General features: G+C 44.1%; 2 protein-coding genes across 3 annotated transcripts; one reads left to right on the forward strand and one right to left on the reverse strand.

Annotated features, from left to right (window-relative positions):
• The first annotated feature begins 12,859 nt into the window (after positions 1-12,859).
• Positions 12,860-18,975, forward strand: LOC119332383. 2 transcript variants are annotated; one of them, XM_037605568.1, is made up of 15 exons: positions 12,864-13,147; positions 13,795-13,922; positions 14,033-14,104; positions 14,181-14,294; positions 14,730-14,798; positions 14,890-14,946; positions 15,337-15,390; positions 15,470-15,532; positions 15,623-15,685; positions 15,767-15,928; positions 16,018-16,173; positions 18,043-18,123; positions 18,205-18,266; positions 18,370-18,484; positions 18,643-18,975. In XM_037605568.1, exons 1-14 carry the CDS (start codon positions 12,955-12,957, stop codon positions 18,452-18,454), a joined length of 1,359 nt encoding a protein of 452 aa, XP_037461465.1. In that variant the 5' UTR covers positions 12,864-12,954; the 3' UTR covers positions 18,455-18,484; positions 18,643-18,975. The 2 variants fall into 2 exon arrangements, 1 of the variants encoding a protein (XP_037461465.1); XR_005160923.1 differs by lacking the exons at positions 18,043-18,123; positions 18,205-18,266 and having other exon boundaries at positions 12,860-13,147.
• A 916-nt stretch (positions 18,976-19,891) lies between these two features.
• On the reverse strand, positions 19,892-22,479 carry LOC119332765. The gene is made up of 5 exons (XM_037605915.1): positions 22,284-22,479; positions 22,083-22,196; positions 21,772-22,002; positions 21,407-21,591; positions 19,892-20,643 (listed from the first exon to the last, which is right to left on the reverse strand). The coding sequence occupies exons 1-5, from the start codon at positions 22,468-22,470 to the stop codon at positions 20,086-20,088; spliced, it is 1,275 nt and encodes a 424-aa protein (XP_037461812.1). The 5' UTR covers positions 22,471-22,479; the 3' UTR covers positions 19,892-20,085.
• Between the last annotated feature and the right edge of the window lie 110 nt (positions 22,480-22,589).

The raw sequence follows: 22,589 nt of genomic DNA on the forward strand, positions 1-22,589 counted from the left end.
GCCAAGTATTTGGGGTAGTTCCGCTTCCAGTGACCATTCCCTTTGTAGTAGAAGCACTCAGTCTCAGGCTTAGGTCTAGCTTTGGGTTTCTTCACGGGAGTGGCAACTTGCTTGCCATTCTTTCTTGAAGTTCCCTTTCTTTTCCTTTGCCCCTTTTCTTGAAACTAGTGGTCTTGTTAACCATCAACACTTGATGCTCTTTCTTGATTTCTATATTCGCCGATTTTAGCATCGTGAAGAGCTCGGGGATCGTTTTCGTCATCCCTTGCATATTATAGTTCATCACGAAGTTCCAGTAACCTGGTGATGATGACTAGAGAATTCTGTCAATCACTATCTCATTTAGAAGATTAACTCCCACTTGATTGAAGCGATTGTAGTACTCAGACATTCTGAGCACATGCTCACTGGTTGAGCTATTCTCCTCCATCTTGTAGGCAAAGTACTTGTCAGAGGTCTCATACCTCTCGACTCGGGCATGATTCTGAAATACCAATTTCAGCTCTTGGAACATCTTATATGCTCTGTGGCGTTCAAAACATTTTTGAAGTCCTGGTTCTAAGCCGTAAAGCATGGCGCACTAAACTATCAAGTAGTCATCATACCGAGCTTGCCAAACATTCATAATGTCTGCATCTTCTCCTGCAATAGGTCTGTCACCTAGCGGTGCATCAAGGACATAATTCTTCAGTGCAACAATGAGGATTATTCTCAGATCATGGACCCAGTCCGCATCATTGCTACTATCATCTTTCAACTTATTTTTCTCTAGGAACGTACTAAAAATAAACGGGGAGCTACATCGCAAACTATTGATCTACAACATAGATATGCAAATACTATCAGGACTAAGTTCATGATAAATTAAGTTCAAGTAATCATATTACTTAAGAACTCCCACTTAGATCGACATCCCTCGAGTCATCTAAATGATCACGTGATCCATATCAACTAAACCATGTCCGATCATCACGTGAGATGGGGTAGTTTTCAATGGTGAACATCTCTATGTTGATCATATCTACTATATGATTCACGTTTGATGTTTCAGTCTCTAGTGTTCCGAGGCCATGTCTGTACATGCTAGGCTCATCAAGTTTAACCCGAGTATTCCGCATGTGCAAAACTGTCTTGCACCCGTTGTATGTGAACGTAGAGCTTATCACACCCGATCATCACGTGGTGTCTCGGCACGACGAACTGTCGCAACGATGCATACTTAGGGAGAACACTTATACCTTGAAATTTTTAGTGAGGGATCATCTTATAATGCTACCGCCGTACTAAGAAAAATAAGATGCATAAAAAGATAAACATCACATGCAATCAAAATATGTGACATGATATGGCCATCATCATCTTGTGTCTCTGATCTCCATCTCCAGAGCACCGTCATGATCTCCATCGTCACTGGCTTTACACCTTGATCTCCATCGTAGCGTTGTTGTCATCTCGCCAACTATTGCTTCTACAACTATCGCTAACGCATAGTGATAAAGTAAAACAATTACATGGCGATTGCAGTTCATACAATAAAGCGACAACCATAAGTCTCCTGCCAGTTGTCGATAACTTCTACAAAACATGATCATCTCATACAATAACGTATATCACATGATGTCTTGACCATATGACATCACAACATGCCCTGCAAAAACAAGTTAGACATCCTCTACTTTGTTGTTGCAAGTTTTACGTGGCTGCTACGGGCTTCTAGTAAGAACCATTCTTACCTATGCATCAAAACCACAATGATGTTTCGTCAAGTTTGATGTTTTAACCTTCAACAAGGACCGTCCGCAGTCAAATTTGATTCAACTAAAGTTGGAGAAACGGACACCCGCCAGCCACCTTTATGCAAAACAAGTTGCATGTGTGTCAGTGGAACCGGTCTCATGAACGTGGTCATGTGAGGTTGGTCCGAGACACTTCATCCAACAATACCCCTGAATCAAAATAAGACATTGGTGGTAAGCAGTATAACTATCACCGCCCACAACTCTTTGTGTTCTACTCGTGCATATCATCTATGCATAGACCTGGCTCGGATGCCACTGTTGAGTAACGTAGCATGCAATTTCAAAAAAAAATCCTACGCTCACGCAAGATCTATCTGGGAGATGCATAGCAACAGGAGGGGGAGAGTGTGTCCACGTGCCCTCGTAGACCGAAAGCGGAAGCGTTTGACAACGCGGTTGATGTAGTCGAACTTCTTCTCGTTCCGACCGATCAAGCACCGAACGTACCGCACCTCCGAGTTCTGCACACGTTTAGCTCAATGACGTCCCTCGAACTCTTGATACAGCAAAGTGTCGAGGAAGAGTTACGTCAGCACGACAGGTGGTGACAGAGATGGTGAAGTGATCCGCGTAGGGCTTTGCCTAAGCACTACGACAATATGACTGGAGGCGCAAACTATAGTGGGGGGCGCCGCACACGGCTAACAATTGTTGTTGTGTGTTCTAGCGGTGCCCCATATATATATATATATATAGGTTGGAGGGGAGGAGAGGCAGCCAAGGGGGTGCCCCAAGTAGGAGGAATCCGGGGTCCTCCCAATTCGGCCTCCCCCCTTTCTTATTCCTATTCGGAGTAGGAAGGGAAGATGGGGAAGGGGGAATCCTATTTCCTTTTTTCCTTTCCTCCTTCCCCTTTTTTACTCCAATTTAGCTAGCCCATATGGGGGGGCGCACCAGCTCCTTTGTGGCTGGTGTGTTTCCCCTCTTGGCCCATAAGGGCCATATCTTTTGTCGGGGGTTCCTAGAACCCCTTCCAGTGACCTGATAATAAGTATCCGGTGCATCCCAAAACACTTCCGGTGTCCGAATACCATCATCCTGTATATCAATCTTTACCTCTCTACCATTTTGAGACTCCTCGTCATGTCCGTAATCTCATCCGGGACTCCGAACAACATTCAGTCACCAAATCACATAACTCATATAATGCAAAATCGTCATCGAACGTTAAGCGTGCGGACCCTACGGGTTCGAGAACTATGTAGACATGACCAAGACACCTCTCGGGTCAATAACCAACAACGGAACCTGGATGCTCATATTGGTTCCCACATATTCTATGAAGATCTTTATCGGTCGTACCGTAATGACAACATATGTTATTCCCTTTGTCATTGGTATGTTACTTGCCCGAGATTGGATCGTTGGTATCTTCATACCTAGTTCAATCTCCTTACCGGCAAGTCTCTTTACTCGTTCCGTAATGCATCATCATGTAACTAACTCATTTGTCACATTTCTTGCAAGGCTTATAGTGATGTGCATTACTGAGAGGGCCCAGAGATGCCTCTCCGATACACGGAGTGACAAATCCTAATCTTGATCTATGCCAACTCAAAAAACACCTTCAGAGACACCTGTAGAGCATCTTTATAATCACCCAGTTACATTGTAACGTTTGATAGCATATAAAGTGTTCCTCCGGTATTCGGGAGTTGCATAATCTCATAGTCAGAGGAATATGTATAAGTCATGAATAAAGCAATAGCAATAAAACTAAATGATCATAATGCTTAAGCTAACGGATGGGTCTTGTCCATCACATCATTCTCTAATGATGTGATCCCGTTCATCAAATGACAACACATGTCTATGGTTAGGAAACTTAACCATCTTTGATTAACGAGCTAGTCAAGTAGAGGCATACTAGGGACACTCAGTTTTGTTCTATGTATTCACACATGTACTAAATTTCCGGTTAATACAATTCTAGCATGAATAATAAACATTTATCATGATATAAGGAAATATAAATAACAATTTTATTATTGCCTCTACAACATATTTCCTTCATTATGAACTTAGGATAAAAGTGATTCCAGGCAATAATCTATAGTTAATAACAAGTCGGTGATATCAAAATGTGAAATAAAATTAGTCTTGCTTTTCATGGTTCAATATTTTCATGTAATACAAATCAATACACATATGTATCACATTCATGATTCCAATCGCTCAAGGCTTTATCATATTTAAACATCTTATCATAACAAAACCCAGAGCGTTGGTCAATTAACTAAGTCCATGACTCTCCCTTTTCAACTACTCAACACTTCGCTTAATGCCCATATCACAAGCCTTGGTATTCACACTTAAATGGTAAATAAAATGATGATTGAGATTTTATAAGAAGACAACTAAAAAAGTCTCACACCAAGGCGGCTGACCATTAGGCAATGGAGAGGCCTTACAATCAATATTAGTGCGAGAAGTAGAGATTGCGTGCAATAGATGCACTAGATATATAAGCATATGGAAGCTGTCCAAATGAACCAGTGGGTGTGCATTCAACTTGCTTGCCCACGAATACCTCGAGCATTTTGAGGAAGCTCATCATCGGAATATACATGTCAAGTTTTATAATGTAAAAGATCCCACTAATATGATGATGACCTATCCGTCAAGGGCTCCCTAGCGATGTCATCGAGCTCAATGACGTGACAAGGGACCAACAAAGTCGCCCAGGAGCCAAGTTGAGCTTTGGAAGAACATGTGGGAGCGCCCAAAATATTTACGGAGCTTGCTTCACTATCTGTCAGCCCTTCAAACAACCAATCGGAACTACATGATACTATTCCAGACTAGATGGGTTTTAATGATAAAATTGCACGCTGGTATTATCGATTACTTTACAAAATATAGAAATGGGGTTATATTTATAAACACCGGGGGCGTATTAGCAACGTTGCAGCCAAGTCTAGAGTGTCACCATCTTGACAAACATGTTCGACGTGGCTACCAAACGATGTGTTATGTTGAGAGTAGCACTTTGAGAGTTTGTGACCTAAGCATAGCATGTGCTTTAGAGCACGTACGACGGGCGCGTGAAGCAGGAGCCAGCATCCTCCGGTGCCTCGGTCGCGTCAAGGACGAGCCGGTGTCGCTTCCGCCGCACAGCCGCTACGCGTGGATCGACGGGACCTCCTCGCCACCACAACGCCACTGCCGCCCGATAAAGGATGATCTGCCGCCCGCGATCGCCTAGGCTCATGGCCGCATCCTCCACTACCTCGAAGGCGGCGGGTACGGCGGTGCCTCTGGCTCTTGGGCTGTGGTATCCGAGGCCGAGCGCGTGGCGTGGAAATAGGAGTAGGAGTAATTAATAATGTTAACTCTTGACGACGTGGCATGTTTATATATAGCAGCTCACTATTGTCAATTACTCCTTATACATGACTTGATGATGTGGCAGAATTGCATGAAGAGGGAAAACACATACTACTCCGTTTTTAAGAATAGAGGATAATACTCTTAGACTAGCCACAATGAATAGTAACATAAACTAGTAATGTTACTAGTCTATGTTACTACCTCTACAGTGGGGAGTAACATATGTGTGATAACATGAAGCACTTTATTTATTAGGCTATAGACACATCTTGTCTTCATATGTGTGATGTTACTCAGGGCATCTCCAACAGTTGTGAGATAGGTGTTGGTAAATTTGTTACCTAGGACATAGTGATGATGTGGCATGTATTAAATACGGAGAGAGAACAAAGTTGTATGTAGATTAACCAACAACTTTTACACAAGCTCCAAGGTGAAATAGAGAGCAATCATATTTATTGTCTCACCATCTATTGGATAGCTTACATACAACCCATTGGATTAGTTGTATGATAACTTGTTGGTTGATGACATGAACATTTTACCAACAAGACTAACATGCAACCTGTTGGTGATGCCCTCATAGTACTAGTAGTAACTAGCTATGTTACCACTTTCATCTCTTTCTTCATTTATTGCATGTCACATCATCTATTTAATCTAGATATATATAATGTTACTATCAATGTTACTTTCATTATGGATAATTTTATATGTACCGTAGAGCTATTTTTTCAAACTGAAAAGGAGAAAAGCGGAAAGTTGGCAAACCATTGACCACTCCGTTTCTACGGACATAAAATAAGGTTCATTCCTTTCGAAATAAAAAAAGATTCATTGCAGCTCCACGTACTGTACTAGTAGTACTCCATTTCTGCGCATTTGCTAGTCAAGACCAGACCGGGCCCCGTCGAATCGAATCCTTGTTTAAAATCGAATCCTTGAATGCCAACGAACTCTCCCTTGTACTCCAGTACCAGCCACACACCCACCCGATCCTGCCACCTTTAATTCCTGGGCAATCGCGTCGCTGTCCGATTCATTATCGGAGGGTGAGGAGGTCATTTATTACGAGGTCGGGGGTTGGGATGTTGTTGCCTCGGTCGACGGTGGTAGCTGCCGCCGCTTACCGGTCCTGTCCTGCTGCTAAATCTCTACTATTATTAAACAAGCAAACATATCCATCGCTAAACGTATCCAGCCTAATCTACACATAACATCCCTGATTAATTATAGCCTCACCATCCAAATCACTGGATTTCATCTAGCCCTCCAGATTACACTAACCGCCAGCCAAGAGTGCGTTTAGCGATTTTAGAGTGCGAACGAAAACTCTGCCGTCCCGCTACGACTCGCGGCCACGACCCAACTATCACGCACGAAAAAAGGAGGCCGCGACCCAACTATACGCACGAAAAAAGGAAAGAGATCACAATCGGATCACCTCATCCTCAACCGGGCGCTGCACCTCCGGCTTGCCATCGCATGCCCTCCCAGTGGCGTGATCCTCCTCCCCCTCCTCGCCAGTTTTCGTCTTTGCCATCGAGAGGTGTTCAAGGGGGGCGACGGCGGTGGACAGCAGCGGCGCAATGGCGGACAACAGTGCATGTGCGGCACACAGCGGCAGCGGCCGTAGGGCCACAACAGGCGAGTAGGTGGTGCGGCTGAGGGCAGGAGAAGGGAGGCCGGGCAGCGCCGAAGGCGGAGCTTGGCCACGAGCATGGCGCGCAGAGGCTGTTGCTGCTGCTAGCCCCATGTTGGCAGTCCCGTGCTAGCGCCCTGCAGCCGCATCACCGAGCGGCAACCCCGCCGCCACACCCCCGCACGAGCGCAGCGTCACCGCATCGGCAAGCCACAGCCCCGCCATACTCGACCGGAGGTCGCCGATGCCTTCCGCAACTTTTGGGTCAACACCCAGATTGGACACCTCCTTTTTAGCTTCTTGTTGTGTTTGGTTAACATGTTTCTATGAAATTGTAGATTTCAGTAAGGTTCTGCTGTGTGTTCACATTAATTCAGAAATTGTATATATGTATCAATCGACTGCATCCGATGTTGTGCTTCTCATGTTCCCTTGAAAAGATTGTTGGATGGAAAGAAGGTTTTGCTTTCAGGATTTCTGATGTGTGTACGACCCTGTAAATAACTCTCTTTTATCTCATGCAGCAGCAGAGGCTTAGAGGAAGGCGATGCAGCGTGGATACACATGGGATGCTGCAGGTTGTAGTCCTTTTAGTTTGTTGATAATTTCTCTGACATAGATTGTAAGTTATATATTAGAAATAGATTTTAATTTGTGTATGGTGTGGATTCCAAAACTAAACTGCTTCTACTGAAAAGCTCCCTTGTACTAGAGTTTTCCTAAAGCTAATGGAATTCCCTTGTACATACATTTGCATGATGACTATTTTTTCAAGATACATGTAACAAAGAGGAGGAGCTCAGGGAGCTGAGTGTGAAAGGATAAAGGAGTCAGGAAGGAGAAATCATATGTTGGCTTAATTAATTCTTCCTAATCAGTATGCTTTTCATATTGCCGTTTATTGAACTAATATAATTTGCTTTTGATTAAGGATCTTGACATGGCACCTAGCTGTTTTTGATTTTCTGTAGCTTTTGTTGATCTTCTCCTTGTTCGGCTTAAATTTCTCATTGTTTTTCCTATTCCTTTGCAGGAACATGAACCTGATGATGACCCATAATTGGATGTATGTGAGAGGTACATGTGTTAGCTCATAAGCATATCAGAAGACAATCATGATGTTTATAATTATTCAGTTATATTTTTTATCCATGCCTCAACAATCGACGAAATTAAGCGATAGGATGAACATTCAGACTTTCTTGACGATTGGGATTCTAGGAAGACCATTACATACTCGACCAACCCACCTGCCATCGTGAGACAAGCTAAAAGTGAAGCAACATAAAAATGGTTAGCCTTCCCAAAGGTGAATTTCTGCACAACATTCTGGGAAATCACCTATTTGTATCCATACATTTTCACCTTCACTATAAGTGGAAAGGTTTGCTATATTTATTTAACTACAATTCAAAACATTTAAGTACTGCACTATATGTTAATGCTACTCAAACTCCATTATTTATAATCAAAATATGTTTACGTCTACTTTGTTGTCTGCCTGATGGCCTTTTTATGAGAGTTTTCTAATTTTCTTGGTGGTGCAGTGATACTTTTTTCTTCGCCTGTAATCCCGGCGTCCTCCTCGCATCATTCTGCCGTCACTGACCATCATTATTCAGCCGTAATCCAGTCGTCCTCCTCGCATCACCCTGCTGTTCCCCTGGCCGATTGCCTGGAGATGCCATCCAAGCGCGCGTGGCTGAAAAAGTGCTTCATCATGGTCAGGCGCAGGTAGATGACAACAAGCAACACAACAATGAGCAGCTCAACAGAGGAGTACGATGTAACGCTCGTCATAGGGAATCAGGAAGGTACAGTGATGGGTACTTTATCTTCCTTGGTCATCACTTTTTTCAAACTATCTTCGCCACAGAATGATTCTTGATAGCAGTACCTCCCATTTATGTTTTCTATTCAGCATAATCATATCCAACTGTGTTGTATATTCTTTTCTCCATATGAGGGCCTGCTGTATGACCAATTCATTTCTCCCTTCTATCTGATTGCCAGTCTGGTGATGACTTTCTAATAATTTGTACGTATGTCTTTTTGGACTGGTCATTAGTTTCTGAAATTAAGGTACTGTGACTTGGGAGGAATATATGTGTATGCACTGTTGTTACATTGCAGGAGAGTGAACTGTGATCATTTCTCCGACACCGTACTGTGACTTGGGAGGAATATATGTGTATTCATTTAACCAGGAATACTTGTCGCTAAAATGGATAAAAATGGGTGTATCTAGAACTAGAATACATCTAGGTACATCCATTTCTCCGACAAGTATTTCCGGACAGAGGGAGTACTTTTTTGAGGACAATGCTGCATTGTGTCTGCACTTTTTTGTGTGCATAGAATATAATGCATGTCCCATATGACTGGTTCAAAGAAATACAAGCATAGTTTGAGGTAAACTGGCCAGAAAACTAAGATTACTTTTAAGTAAGGATAGAGCCATGGATTACATGATTGCTTTTCAAAACACAACATCAAATGTAGTCGAGCACACCGCTTCGGTTGGTGGAAGTTTTGAACTTGGTATTCATAATAACCCATGTATATGTTTACTAACGGTAACTATTTCATCTGATGGTACTGCTATTGTGTCACAAAGAACAAGTACTCTGATGATGCCAAGAAGCATAATGTCGCAAGAACTTTTATGTCACTGTTTTCTGTTCAATGTATTTCATCAGCAGGTGAGAGAGCCTGCTGAAACTTTATTTTATTTCATCTTTTTAACTGGCAAACAGCTTGCTTTGCGTATGATCAAACCTTCAAACTGATTAGGTTCCATATCATAAACAAAGCAGATGTAGCTGGTTCTACTTTTGTTGAATTGTTATGGTTACAAGGATCAACATATGTATTTTTTTGATTTAATGTTTTGTTTCTGCCCCTTTTTCGACCCATTCTCAAAGGTGTGTTGCCGTCGAAGGCGAAGACTAGATGTTCTGCTCTTGTGTTTGAACAATCTTAGTTGGCAGCAAGTTTTTTCTTAACAGTGTTCAGTAAACCTGCCCATGTTGTATATAAAATATATACAATTCCATTAAATTTTCTTCTATGTTTTTTGTCAAAATACATCAGCTCATGGTCACTGAATAAATTGATGTTGACTATTGTTGGGGCAGGTGAAGATGCAAATATCTTTTCACATAATGATCGTAAGTCGAGAGGTGCGTTGCACGTGCATGCTTACTAGTTACATTTAAAAAGAAAATATGTTGCTGGCTGTGGATTTCTGAGTTTGAAGAGAGCTCGCTTGAGGTGTGTATAATATAAAGACTTTGACGGCTTTGAGAGAGGGTGTGATGCGCTGGAGATCGATACTGTAATACGAGTTGTTCGATTCGTGGCAGTGACGGCAGCGCAAGTTTAGACGTACTTGGAGTACGTCGGTCATCTCATCCTTGGACTTGGAGGTTGTAACCATTTCGACTTGGAGGGTGTATCTTTGCATGCACCCGGGAAGGAAGAGAAATCTTTGCATGATCTGAGGCAAATGAAGTCCATGTTTTTTTTTCTTATCATATTTTTTAGAAGGCAGAATTTGAATTAAAAAAACTACAGCTTGTTGCGAACCACGAGCACAGTGGGGAAATCATACCAGGGCTAGTCCAAAGACAGCCACCCTGAGGGCACAACTACAAAGCAAAAAGAGTTTGTCAAAAACAGAGCAACATCGCCACATCTCGACCATCACCGGTCACATCCGAAGACAACACCAACTTCGGGTGAACTTTCCCTGTCGACGCATCATCCACCCATTAATGCCTAAAAGGAGGTGGCAAGTAGATGGCGGAATTTATCAGTCCACTAAAAGCATCGTCTTGGATTCACCCGCGATGACGTACATTGCGCCACTAAAGATCGTCTTGGACAACAACGAGCACCGAAAGTAGCTCAACATGAAACCTCAAGACCGTGCCTTCAAGCACGATGCTCCCAACAGAATAGCGACATAGAGGACGCCGTCATCATGCTGATTCAACTCTGAACATAGGCTTTCGCCCGAAGACCACTACCAATCCCAGGAGCGAGTGGGCCACGTCACCCAGATTGGCCACTTCGCCACCGCCGCAGCACTTCGCCATCATAGCCGTCGGGGTCCATCCAAGACCCACACAACCAGGAGCACACAGTCCTACTACCAGCACCACCATGACCGAGAACTCGCCAAGCACCCTTGATGCCCCGACCATGGGTCACCGAACCGTACACCCATCCGTTAGGCCAACTCCCAACAGACGACTGTGCCACGACCCTACAGCCCAGACAGGACCCATCCGTCTCGCTCCGTTGCCCCCATCTCCCATGACCACTGAGACCAGGAGGGGATACCCACGACGGAGGCTCGAGGAACATGATGTACTCGGTCGCTGCAAGCATATCAACTCCTGGCCGAGCACCACTACGCCACCAAGGCCAAACCGCGTCGCCGCCTTGTCCCGTGCCATTGCCTCCAGGAGGGGTCACCGTGCCGCGACCATCTCTTCTCGCGAGCCCCAGCCACGCCCCTCCACTTCGCTGCGAAGCTCCGCCGCGCGCCATCACACCGGCTTCAGATCTCGCAGCCATCAGCTCCACGCCTCCTATCACCGCGAGGGGCACGCCCAACGCGCGCGAGGCAGATCCCGCCGCTGCTGGCTGCCAACGGGCTTTGCCAGCCGACATGCGCTGACGACGACGAGGGGAAGGTGAAGGAGAGGGGGCGGCGGCGGTGGTGGTTAGGGTTCCGCCCGAGCCGCCCCTAGGGGGCGACGCGGGGACAAGAGAGAGAGAGGAGAAATGAAGTCCATGTTATCGGGTGTGTAAGGGGAAGCCTTCCAACTACGAAATCCACTTGATCCTCAAAAAAAATTGCTATGAAATCCACCGACTCCATACTTGGAACGGCATCGAACGGCCAACTCCACGAAGGTGAAAGATTTAATGCCATTTTGTTTTGTAAATCATGTATTTTGCAACAAATTATGGCTATCTTTGTCACCACCAAGTGAAAAAAAGTTTCGACTCGCCCTCAATTTCAAAGGCTCGTTCTCCCTACCAAACGCTCAACTCCCTGCCCCTACAAAAACCCTCCACGCCATCCCAATCTATTATGTATGGTCGCAATGCGTATGCATGGTGGTTTTTGCACATGTCTTAGCTGTTACCAAAACATGCAAAGAGTACTGCTCCCTCCGCCCGGGTTTACTAGCCCCCTCTTTTTTTTGCCAAAATTTGATCATTATTTTTAACCAATTAAAATATAACTTACATGTCATGAAAGTTATACCATTGGAACCATTATATAAAATTTAACAATATATTTTTTGTAGCATATACTTTATATTTTGCTAGTCATACAGACAGTTAAAGTTTGACAAAATACGAGGAGACCCAATAAACCCAGACAAAAAAAGTACGTACAAAGACAAAAAAAAGCTGAGCATAATTTAGATGTCTATAGGTTCCTTGTGGTGGAACCCGTCCATCCTAGTTCAGGTCCTGAACTTGATATGTGTAATCGTATTTTTTCTGAATTTATTTCAGCCTTTTTGATGATATTCGTTCAACTGTGTCCGTCAATTAGAAAGTGTCAGCGGCGACTTCGTTAATCTCAAAACCTATCGTCTCAGCCTTTCGAATGCGTTCATAATCATAGGATGTACGTGAGCGTCTTCATAGTGAGCGTCTGCGCTTTTGTAATAAAAATATACAAAACGAGAAAAATAGGACCATTCAGTCGACGCCGTTCCAACGAAACCTGCGTGCGAGCCGTGGCCGATACGGGCACGCCCACGAGCCACCCACCTGTCCCGGACGGCATCCAACATCCACCGGAGATGGACGGCACGGCCCGCCGGGCCCCCACAGCGCAGCGACCCAGCCACGTCCTGAACCCCCGCATCTTGGATCCATCCCGTCCCATCCCGTCCTCCCAGCCTCCACGTGCCACGTCACGTGCCTGCCCGGGAAAAAGAGAAATGGAAAGGAAAGTTCCGCGTTCCGCCACGACACGACACGCGGGGCACGAACGGGCACGAGCCGTGCACCCCCCACCCCCCCTACGCCGCCCGCCGCTACTGCCTCCTCTACAACTACACACACAACTCGGTTCTCTCCCCCATCCCTGGCGCTGGCGGTCGCGGTCGCGGGCTTTCGATAGAACCGAAGGATTCTGGGTTCGGCGACATGGGGATCTCGGGGCGGTTCCTCCTCCTGGCCGTGGCGCTGGTGATCGCCGCCGCCGCGGTGGCCGCGGATGAGCAGGCGGCGGTGGACCTGGCGGGGCCCGGGGAGATCGCGGCGGGCGTCAAGGAGGCCGCCGAGGCGGCCGCGCTCCGGGCGGAGCTGGCGCAGCTCAGGGAGAAGATCTCCGTCTTAGGTCAGTTCACTGCCCTCCTCGCCCCGGCCACCGTCTGAATCGGACCATCAGTATTTCTATGTGGGCGGGTGAGGGGATTGGGTCGGGGCTGGCCGGCCGGCCGGCGGGGACGACTGGATTCGTGCTCTGAGCTAGGTTAACTCTGTCGTACGATGCATGATTGGGAGTTGAGAGTAACCCCGACCAAATCCGCATGGTTTCCGGCTTGGCAAAAGCCTGTGGTTTTCCCTTTAATTATGAAATGATATTCTACTGTGTACAAGTTACCTTTTGGGGAGGATTATTTGGCTGCAGTGGCTGGTTACATATGTACGATAATCGTGCGCTCGTGCTTTTTTTTGGTTGCCGAGGTAAAATTGTGAATTTTTTATTGGCCTGGAATTTACTTGAAAAATGGACGTACTTTGCTTGAAATAAGAGGCCAAGTAACACTAGGAGTTCAATTATGTCTGTTGGAGGCTATATATATTTTGTCTGCACCAAGAGCAAAATAACTTGCATAAGCTTGGCGTGCCAAGTTAGCTAATTTCACCAAAAGCCATGGCAGTTGGCAGTTACTAATTGCGCAATATGAATTGCACACCATGATCCTTCCAGATACCCTCATGACCTCATCTAAGTGAGGAGTCTGATTGTTTTTCCTGCAGAGTCGGACATCGCACAGAGATCCCAGGACCTGAAGAGCAAGGATGATGGCATAGCGAAGCTGGAGAAGGACATTGGGGAGAAGTCACAGAAGATTGCTACTCTGCAGAGCGAGATCACATCTCTCCAGGTATGCATTATAATAGATATACGGAGATGCCTCTCAACTCTTAAGCATTATTTCGTGACAGTATCTTAAACATTACTCTGTGGCCTTAAAAATGTTTTTTCCTTATGCAGAAAAAAGGTTCTGTGGCTGCTGAGGAGCAGGCAGGCAAGGCCATTGCTCGGGTTGTTGAGCTTGAGGAGCAGGTATGGAGGATGGAAGCTAAATAACAGTTGAAATTGTCGATTATGAGCTTGTGGTTTCTCATCTTTGCTATTCTAGATTGAGAAGCTCAATAAAGAGATCGAAGCACAAAGTAGCCAGAGAACAACACTTGAAGCTAGAGCTAACAAGGCTGAGAAGAAGGTGCAAGATTTGAACTCGAAGCTTGAGTCAGTAAGTGTAGTCCTTCTCTTTTTTACCATTGGACCATTTCCATTTGTTAGGACCATATAACATAAATCCGTCATTCATACAGTAGGTTTAGGATAACATCTAACACTGTTTTTTTCTTTCTTAGCACTGTATTTTCTCATTCTCTTCTTTACTTATGAGCTCATGGCAATGTAAATAATTGTTGAATGAAGTCTACTACTACTGAAAATTAAATAATAGTTCACCAAATGATTACTGAACATAATACCTCAAAGGTTGAAAGTCTACATTTAATGTCCAAAGCTATTGAAAGCCTGTGTGTCGAATAACCATAGAACTGAACAAAGTTTAGTTTCTATAAAGCTATCCAAGGCCTGCGTGATAAGTACCATTGAACTGAACAAACATGCTAGATTTTGATCAAGTTATTCTTATTTCTGAATTTATCCTTGCTAGCTTCAAAAGGCAAGTGGCGAGCAAAAGCGTATGATCCAGAAAACGGAGCGTGCTCTTAAAGTTGCTGAGGTTTGCAATATGCTTTCTAACTGTTACTGCACTGCCCTATGTTGGTTCTGTGGTTTATCTATGTTCCATATCTGTTCTTTCTCATCTCCAGGAGGAATTGATGAGGCTGCAATTAGAAGCAACAACGAAGGCAAAACAGCTGACAGAGGTAATCATATGTCCCATCATTGCAGCTTGTTGTAACATTTTTAACCAAAATGATAATTTCTGCTGATCTACGAAGTTATTGCTTTGTGGCAATTCGGTCGTTTTATTGTCAGTTCTCAACAAGGAGAACTTTCAGCATATCTTAACTTGCACATTAGCTACATGCCTTGAGAATGCACCTTGGCATTATTTGTTGTGGTATTTCATCGGTGTGGTGGAATTTCTGAGGTTAACTTGTAGTTACAATTTTTCTACACTAAGTAGGAATTGTATGTATCACAATTCTAATACCTATAAAGGTATCCTCTGGAGATGATTCTAAAATTAGATGACATCTCTTCTGATTGTGTGCACTAGAAACGAATGTATGATGGTTTGTCCTTTTTCTTAGGTACATGGAGCATGGCTGCCACCTTGGTTGGTGACACATTCTGCCCAATATTTGGTAAGATGGAACCACAAAATATGCACCTCCGTCATCTGTTTTTTACTCACCTCATCAGTTCCATCATCATTTTGTGTAGGAGGCGGTCTCAGGTCACTGGAATGAGCATGGAAAACCTGCCATGGACATCTTTTTGCAGAAGGTACCTCTTAGGTTCTTTTTAACTTCAAATTTCAAGGTGTAGTGCATGAATGAAGTCATCATTTATACGTTTCTTATCAAATTGCTTCAGGCATCAGAAAAATCAGCACACGCAAAGAAATGGGCTGAACCACATATCGAGACCGCGAAGCTGGTAATGCCATTGGATCAATGCATTTTACTCCTCAAGTGTTTCTTTATCTTGTATTGACAAAATATGTTCTTGCGTTTGAAGAAATTGGTTCCTGTTAAGGAGAAACTGGCTGTGCTAAAGAAAAACACAGAACCTTACGTGGAGAAGGCGTCAGCAAAATCAGTGGAAGTTTATGAAGCATCCAGGGATGCTATTACACCCCACTTTGTAAAATTTAAAGAAGTTTCTGATCCCTACTTCCAGGTACTGTTGGTTGGTTATGGTAATTACTATTATTACGGTAGTTTGTTATATGCAATTATTGATGTATAGTTTGCTTATTGTTGATTTAGGAAGCTAAGAAGATCTCTAAACCTTACATTGATCAAGTTGCTGAGGTCACGAAGCCACATGTTGAGAAAGTTAGGAGTACTCTTAAGCCTTACACTAAAAGAGCAGTTCATGTGTATGGAACATTTCTCGAGTCTGCAACCACATACCATCGACAGGTTTGTGACTATCTTCCTCATCATGATAATTCACATTGTATGCATCAGCTTTTGTCCAATGTCAGCATTTACTAACCTTTTTTTAAACGAAGCAAATATTCATCATTTTCATTAATTGGAAGAGAATTGCCCGGTTAATTAGAGGGAAACCAGGTGAAAACCTAGATTACAACACAGCCACAAGGCCTTCATGGAACATGACACCTAAGAAAGGGCACGCTCAGACGGCATGGCCGTCAGTGTCTACTTATGAATCTCTGATATCTGATCTTCAAAGTTTTCAGTTAGGTCCACTCGTTTCTTCTGTGCCCTACCTGGTAGCTGCCAGTCACACATTAATTGGCCCATGGACCTCATGGTTGCATGCTTTCCTTGACAGTCTACTAAGTGTCTGAATCACATACAAAAATACAAAAAGCAGAATTCAACCTTGTGCAACTGTCAGTTTGCATAGCCTTGTGTCTACTCTCTAGCTGCAACTTCTTGGGGTAGCTGTGTGTTCACCAGTTGGATGTGTCCTCAGTTGCTCGCCATTCGTGAAGGACAATGACCTTGAGGGTGAGCCACCGTCTTGGCTTGGTTGGTTGGAGGATTCAAAGTGGTGACAGCATGCCTGGGAGATGCTAAGGTGGCCTTTTAGTGTTAACTCATGTCATGGGTGTGTTCCAGCTAGCAATGGAGCAGTGTCCAAGTCAAATCAGCACATTCCAATTTAATATTGGTAGGTTCGAAACGATAGCAAATGTACTTGAAGTTGGTTACAATCAAGAATTGTCTAGTAGCCATTGGGGATAGATATCCAGGAGGCCACAGAGGCCCTAAAATAGATAGGGGTTGAAGTCGGATGCGATGGTGGAAATGTTTTATACATAAAACCATTTTTTCTTTTGTGAGTGTCAGAGCCCAGCATGTGTGCTGAAGCAAACGCCCAAGTTGTGAATCAAGAGTGAATAAACTTGCTGGACCATGATTATACTCCCTCCTTACCATTTTGTTAGGCGTATTAGCTTTTGCATGCAATCCCAATATGCAAGGCACATGCAGTCGATTTCCTGTTTGGAGTAGTTATTAGAGGATCTCTAATTTCCTGGAGATGGTCACAAGAGATCATGCATGCCTCACTCTTTTTTCTTTTGAGCCATGTATTGTAGAGATTAACCTTGTTGTGTCCGTATAGGATTAGATTAGAATAGTCCTAGTTGGATATCTAGTCCTAGTCGGATATCTAGTCCATGTATGAACGTGTATATAAAGCACCGGCAGGGTAGCTTTTGTATAACAACGAAAAAAGATCAATAAAGAGAAAAGTTAACAGGCTCGACAGGAGCCTGTAGCTATCACCGAAAGTCTCTCCATCTGTTGTTTCGTTCGCTAGTTCCGCCGAAGAGCTGAAGTTGAATCGATCAAGTCGTTGCTAGTCCAAGCAGCTCTACATGCAGGAGTTGCACGTACGTGTGGTAGGATAATCCATCCAGCTGCTTGCGTGTGTGCTAGCTTAGCACGTACGTGTACGTTGTGATCCTGGTGATTTGATCTAGCAAGATCAAAAGCAAACATGTATGCTGCCTGCTATGATGGTTTTACTAACGATAACTTGTGCATTAATTTTTGTGCTAAAACTAATACGCCTTACAATATGGGAAGGAGGGAGTAATATTTTCTCCCCTTCTATTTTTCATCTATAACTTCTGTTGCAATATTTTCAAATTGATTGTGGCCCTTTTTCATATGAAGTCCTACGAGTCAGCTAATATCTGCACCTAATAAATCTGTACTAGCCAAGAAGGTTCTCACTATGAACTTTGCCAATGTTGACTTCTAAAAGTAGTTTACATGTGAGAAAAATCTCAAAATCTTTTCATCTTGTAGGCTCAAGCAACCATTTCAGATTACTTGCACCAACATGAAATAACAAAATCACTTGTGACTAAGGAGTTGGTTTGGTTCCTGGTAAGCACTCTTGGGAAATAGTCAGAAACAGCAACCTCGATGGCCATCTATCTGACAAACATCCCATATTTTCTTTTACAGGCTTCTGCTTTGCTGGCTCTACCTGTGTTTATTATGTACAGGCTTCTAGTAGATACCTTCTGGTAGTTTGTTTTACTTTCGTTAGCCAATATAATTCTAATTATCAACGCTGCGACCTTGCGTGAACTGATAGCATAATTGCCTTGAAACCTCTTGTTGACACAGCACGAAGAAGCAGAAGAGATCGCCTCTTAATGGTAACGGAAACAATGGCAATAGGAGACACAAGCGCCGACATGCTGAGAAGTAAACTATCGTCGGCTGCCATGTAGGGTTGCAGGTACCATTTCTCTCTTTTTAACAGCGGTAGAACAAAAAGTATGCGTAGTCCTGGATTGACTCGCTGAGATCATTTTTTTTGTGTGTGTGGGCAAGTCAGATGGTGTTCATAGTTGATGCATTGATGGGCATATGTTAATATTCTGATTTTTGCCGCAGAAATCAGAGCATGTCCTTCCCTGATGAGGCTGCGCTCCTGTTCATGGTAGAAGGATGGAACGCTGTACACCACCAGATTTTTTCGTTTTCCTTTTGCCCCCTATTGTACGGACTCTAGTTTCAGCAGCGGCCTTATGTATCTGCATCTTGCCGAGGTTTAATATGGGCTTAAACCTCGGCGTTTGTTAATTGTTTATTGTAACTTTGTTGATACGCTTGAGTTTGTTTGCAGCGTGCTTTGCTAGTTTTTGTTCTCGCTCATCGGCATCCTAACTATACGAGATACGGTTGTTCTACAATTTATGTAATTAAAATCCGTACGTGCTATGATTTGGTGAGATCTGCAATCAACGTTGAGCTATAAATCGGTGCTATGATTTGGTGAGATCTGCAATCAACGTTGAGCTATAAATCGGTTCCTTGCCAGAAGAATAAGATCCGGCGGCACCGACCGATTTTTGAGATCTGCAATCAACGTTGAGCTATAAATCGGTTCCTTGCCAGAAGAATAAGATCCGGCGGCACCGACCGATTTTCACCTGTTGTTTCGGGATGTCGACAAAAAGCTTGCTCAAGCCTAATACTCGAATAGAACGTGTCATATCCGTGCAAAAGAAATAAAGGGTGAAGTGAATGGATTCTGAGAATTTTCAACTTGCTCGAACGCTATCCCTAATTAGGACTTAACCGAATTGATGCCCCTTAAAATCATTCTTCTTCTGCCCCTGGTAAAGACGTTTTGCTAATGCTGAATCTCGCAATATTTTAAACCAAACAAGGACCAACAACAGATCGAACATAGGCGGCAAGGATCCCAATCCCATGAGGCAGAGTAACCTTGAACAATTCGCCTTGGAGGGGAGAGTGGAAGGGAGAAGGGTGGCTGAGCAAGGGGTTTAGGGGAGATGGAGCGTGAGACTATTTCTTGATCTTTCAGTTTTATCTTTTTCAGACCAGAATGAGAGAACGACCCTAATGTACTCAGAATCGCAGACTTCAATACTCCTGTTCCTAAATATAAGTCTTTCTCCGTATGTAGTCTATATTAGAATCTCTAAAAAGACTTGTATTTAGGAATGGATTGAGTAGTAAATAGTAAAGATAAACAGAGTATTCATAAAGAAATAATTAAAACTGAATTTTACTAAAAAAGGGCTAAAACTCGCTATTCAAACAACCACTCAGAGCTAAAATATCAGAGGTCAAAACATACCACCAACCACCATCTCCCTAACAGTTTGCACGCAGCTTTAATATTATTTAGAGACCACACATGTCAGGCCTCGAACTTCTTCTTTGCAGCTAAACAAATTTAAACCACAGATTAAGACCTCAAACGTCTGCTGTTCTGCCAAATGAGGGTTTGCAAAGGAAATTCAAATTCCAACCAGATAAATCATGGATATTACAGAATGGGGCGTCTTCGTCACTACCCTTCAGGTTTCAGCCAACCACAGTGAAGTCCTTGGGAGCAAAAAGCACCCTCACATCGAATTGGCCATACTTCAACACCGAATCGTCAGGAGACCTAACAGCTCCAACAGCTCTTTGCTCAAAAGTCCACCAAAACAGCGATTCCTCCAGTTCCAAGCAAACATCCAGTTTCCCCTTGGCCTTCACCGCGACGACATGCTGGAGCAGCTTCTCGTCACCAGAGAACTCGCCATCAAACAGCACAATCTCACGAGCAAAGCCACCGATGTATGCGGCGAATCGCAGATGGTGAGGGTGCTCAACCTTTGCAAAGACCTGTATCACAACCTCCACACTCCCTGCAAGCAACAGGTAGTCCATGACCAGGCTGCAACGGTCGCCTGTTATCTGCCCATCTATCATCAAATCTAAATCATACTGCCCCTCAATCTCAGCATACGCAAGAAGTAATCGCTTGTCGGATGATCCATCTCCTTCGCACTTTTCCCAAAGATCGACTTCTAGTAATGCCTTCTCCCATATGTACATTCCACGACAAGGGCTACAAAGAGGCAATGCAAGGGAATCCTGCAATTAAGCGACATTAGTGGATGTCAGAACACAAAGAGATAGATTAATCCATTTTTACATACATCAGGAGTACGTATCGATAGAATAATAAACTCAATAAGACATGCATGATCATGTTTAAATTAAAGTTCAGCATTGTTTCTAAGTACAGAGCACATATATTGTTTCGTTTCATTCCAAATGTATGGCATTCATGCATTTTTCACTCTTTCCCCACTCATTCGTATATCAAGTCAACCACCTCAGCATTCACGGTAAACATTCACAAATATCAGGAAGACCGAGAATGTCATGAACATCCCAACATACCGTGCTGTTTGTTTTATTTCTAGTCAGTAAAATAAGCCTTACAAACATTAATATGATTAATATAGGATGGCCAGTTTTGTATGTTACTGATGATACAATCATATCAACTTCTTGGGATTTAATAGCATGTTAAGATGACTATTTTTGCATGTTTCTGTAGAGCTTTGCATCTGTTGGTTTTAGAATCACAGTCAGACATCTGACGGCATGTTGATGTAATCATAGAATGCTTAACAACATGCAACGTGATTAGCTGGCAGGCGCTCAAGAAGATAATGAAAGGGGCAACAGCACAACATACTGGGATTATTTATTAGTTAAGACTCGAGACCCAGTGACCCTTTTATCAGCCAAAAGTAGCATTCTGACGACGGAAGGGATAACTGAAGTCCACACAGGTATAATAACACCACGAGCATAGAAAGAAGTCTAGCTTTGATGAATTACGTACCTGGTCAATCACGAGAGCGTCGTCTCTGCAGGGACGGTTAAAGACAGGATTCCGTAGTGGCTCCAAGTCATCCCGGATAGCAACTACTCCATAGACACTAGCCGGATAGGGCTCAGAGCAAGTTACTTTCAGTCCAAAGATCTGTATCATCTTCCCCGGATCACGATACCCAAGAGTTGATTTAGCTGCACATACAGAGATGGCAAAAAATAAGTTGCTATGTACATACTCCCTCCGTCCCAAAATAAAGTGTCGTTGATTTAGTACAACTTTGCACGAAATCTGCAACACTTATTTTGAAACATAGTAACAGATTATTTACCAGGCTAGCTAAGAAATGAGAGGCATCAAGTACAGTAGCTTACTGCTGGAAGTAACATGGGTTTTGTATTCACGGTGGTGGCAGTGATCCCTCCTGATGCACAGGCCTGACGCCTCAGGGAACACTTTGAGAGGACAAGCGGGGAGAAGGGCATTCTCATCTCCACTCGCTAGAATCTCATTACACATCCTCTGGTATTCAATGTTCCCTTTGGTGTATGCCTCCATCCACGCTGCGTCCACTCGCCTTGCTTCTTTCCTGGGGAAGTTCTTCCCTGAAGAATCAAGCCAGCAGACTGTAGAATCAACCTCGGTAGTTATTTTGGGCAGAGCGTGAGTGAGCAGCGTGCTCTACCTGGGCAATTCGTCTCCTCGTCGTCCGTCGCCAGTGCATGCTCGTCGTCCTCGCTTGTGTACTCGGGATCATCGATGTCGAACTCTTCCCAGCGGATGACAGGTGGCTCTGAAGCTGCACGCGCAGTTGCACAAAGAATTGATCAGCTGTTGCACAAAGATTAGTTGGAAAAATATAGAGACGCTAGGCGGTAATACTCACTGCCCAGCAGGTAGTCACGTATGCTAATGTCGAGAGGCTCCCCCTCTTCTTCCTCCTCCTCGCGTGTATCATGGGGACGCTGGGGCGTGGGACCGGGATCTGAGGGGAGCTCGAGGCTGAGCAGATCGTCGGGGTAGCGGCCGCCGGGAAGGGCAAGGGCAGGAGAGTGTTGCTGCTCCGCGGCCATGCTTTAGGTCGTGAGTAGTACACAGTACGTTTCTTCCTTGGGGGCACGAGCGCACCTATTTGTACGTGAGCATAGCGGTCGCTATGTGGACTCCGGACTTGAGCCGGGGCGCATTGCAG

This window comes from Triticum dicoccoides, chromosome 7A (assembly GCF_002162155.2).
Source record: "Triticum dicoccoides isolate Atlit2015 ecotype Zavitan chromosome 7A, WEW_v2.0, whole genome shotgun sequence".
Lineage (NCBI taxonomy): Eukaryota > Viridiplantae > Streptophyta > Magnoliopsida > Poales > Poaceae > Triticum > Triticum dicoccoides.

Coding starts and splice junctions, on each gene's coding strand:
- LOC119332383 (XM_037605568.1), top strand. CDS start 12,955: ATGGGGATCTCGGGGCGGTTCCTCCTCCTGGCCGTGGCGCTGGTGATC. Junction 13,923..14,032: donor GCGAGATCACATCTCTCCAG/GTATGCATTATA, acceptor TTCCTTATGCAG/AAAAAAGGTTCTGTGGCTGC. Junction 15,929..16,017: donor TTTCTGATCCCTACTTCCAG/GTACTGTTGGTT, acceptor TTGTTGATTTAG/GAAGCTAAGAAGATCTCTAA.
- LOC119332765 (XM_037605915.1), bottom strand. CDS start 22,470: ATGGCCGCGGAGCAGCAACACTCTCCTGCCCTTGCCCTTCCCGGCGGC. Junction 21,592..21,771: donor AACCCATGTTACTTCCAGCA/GTAAGCTACTGT, acceptor CTGTATGTGCAG/CTAAATCAACTCTTGGGTAT. Junction 20,644..21,406: donor ACGCTCTCGTGATTGACCAG/GTACGTAATTCA, acceptor GCTTAATTGCAG/GATTCCCTTGCATTGCCTCT.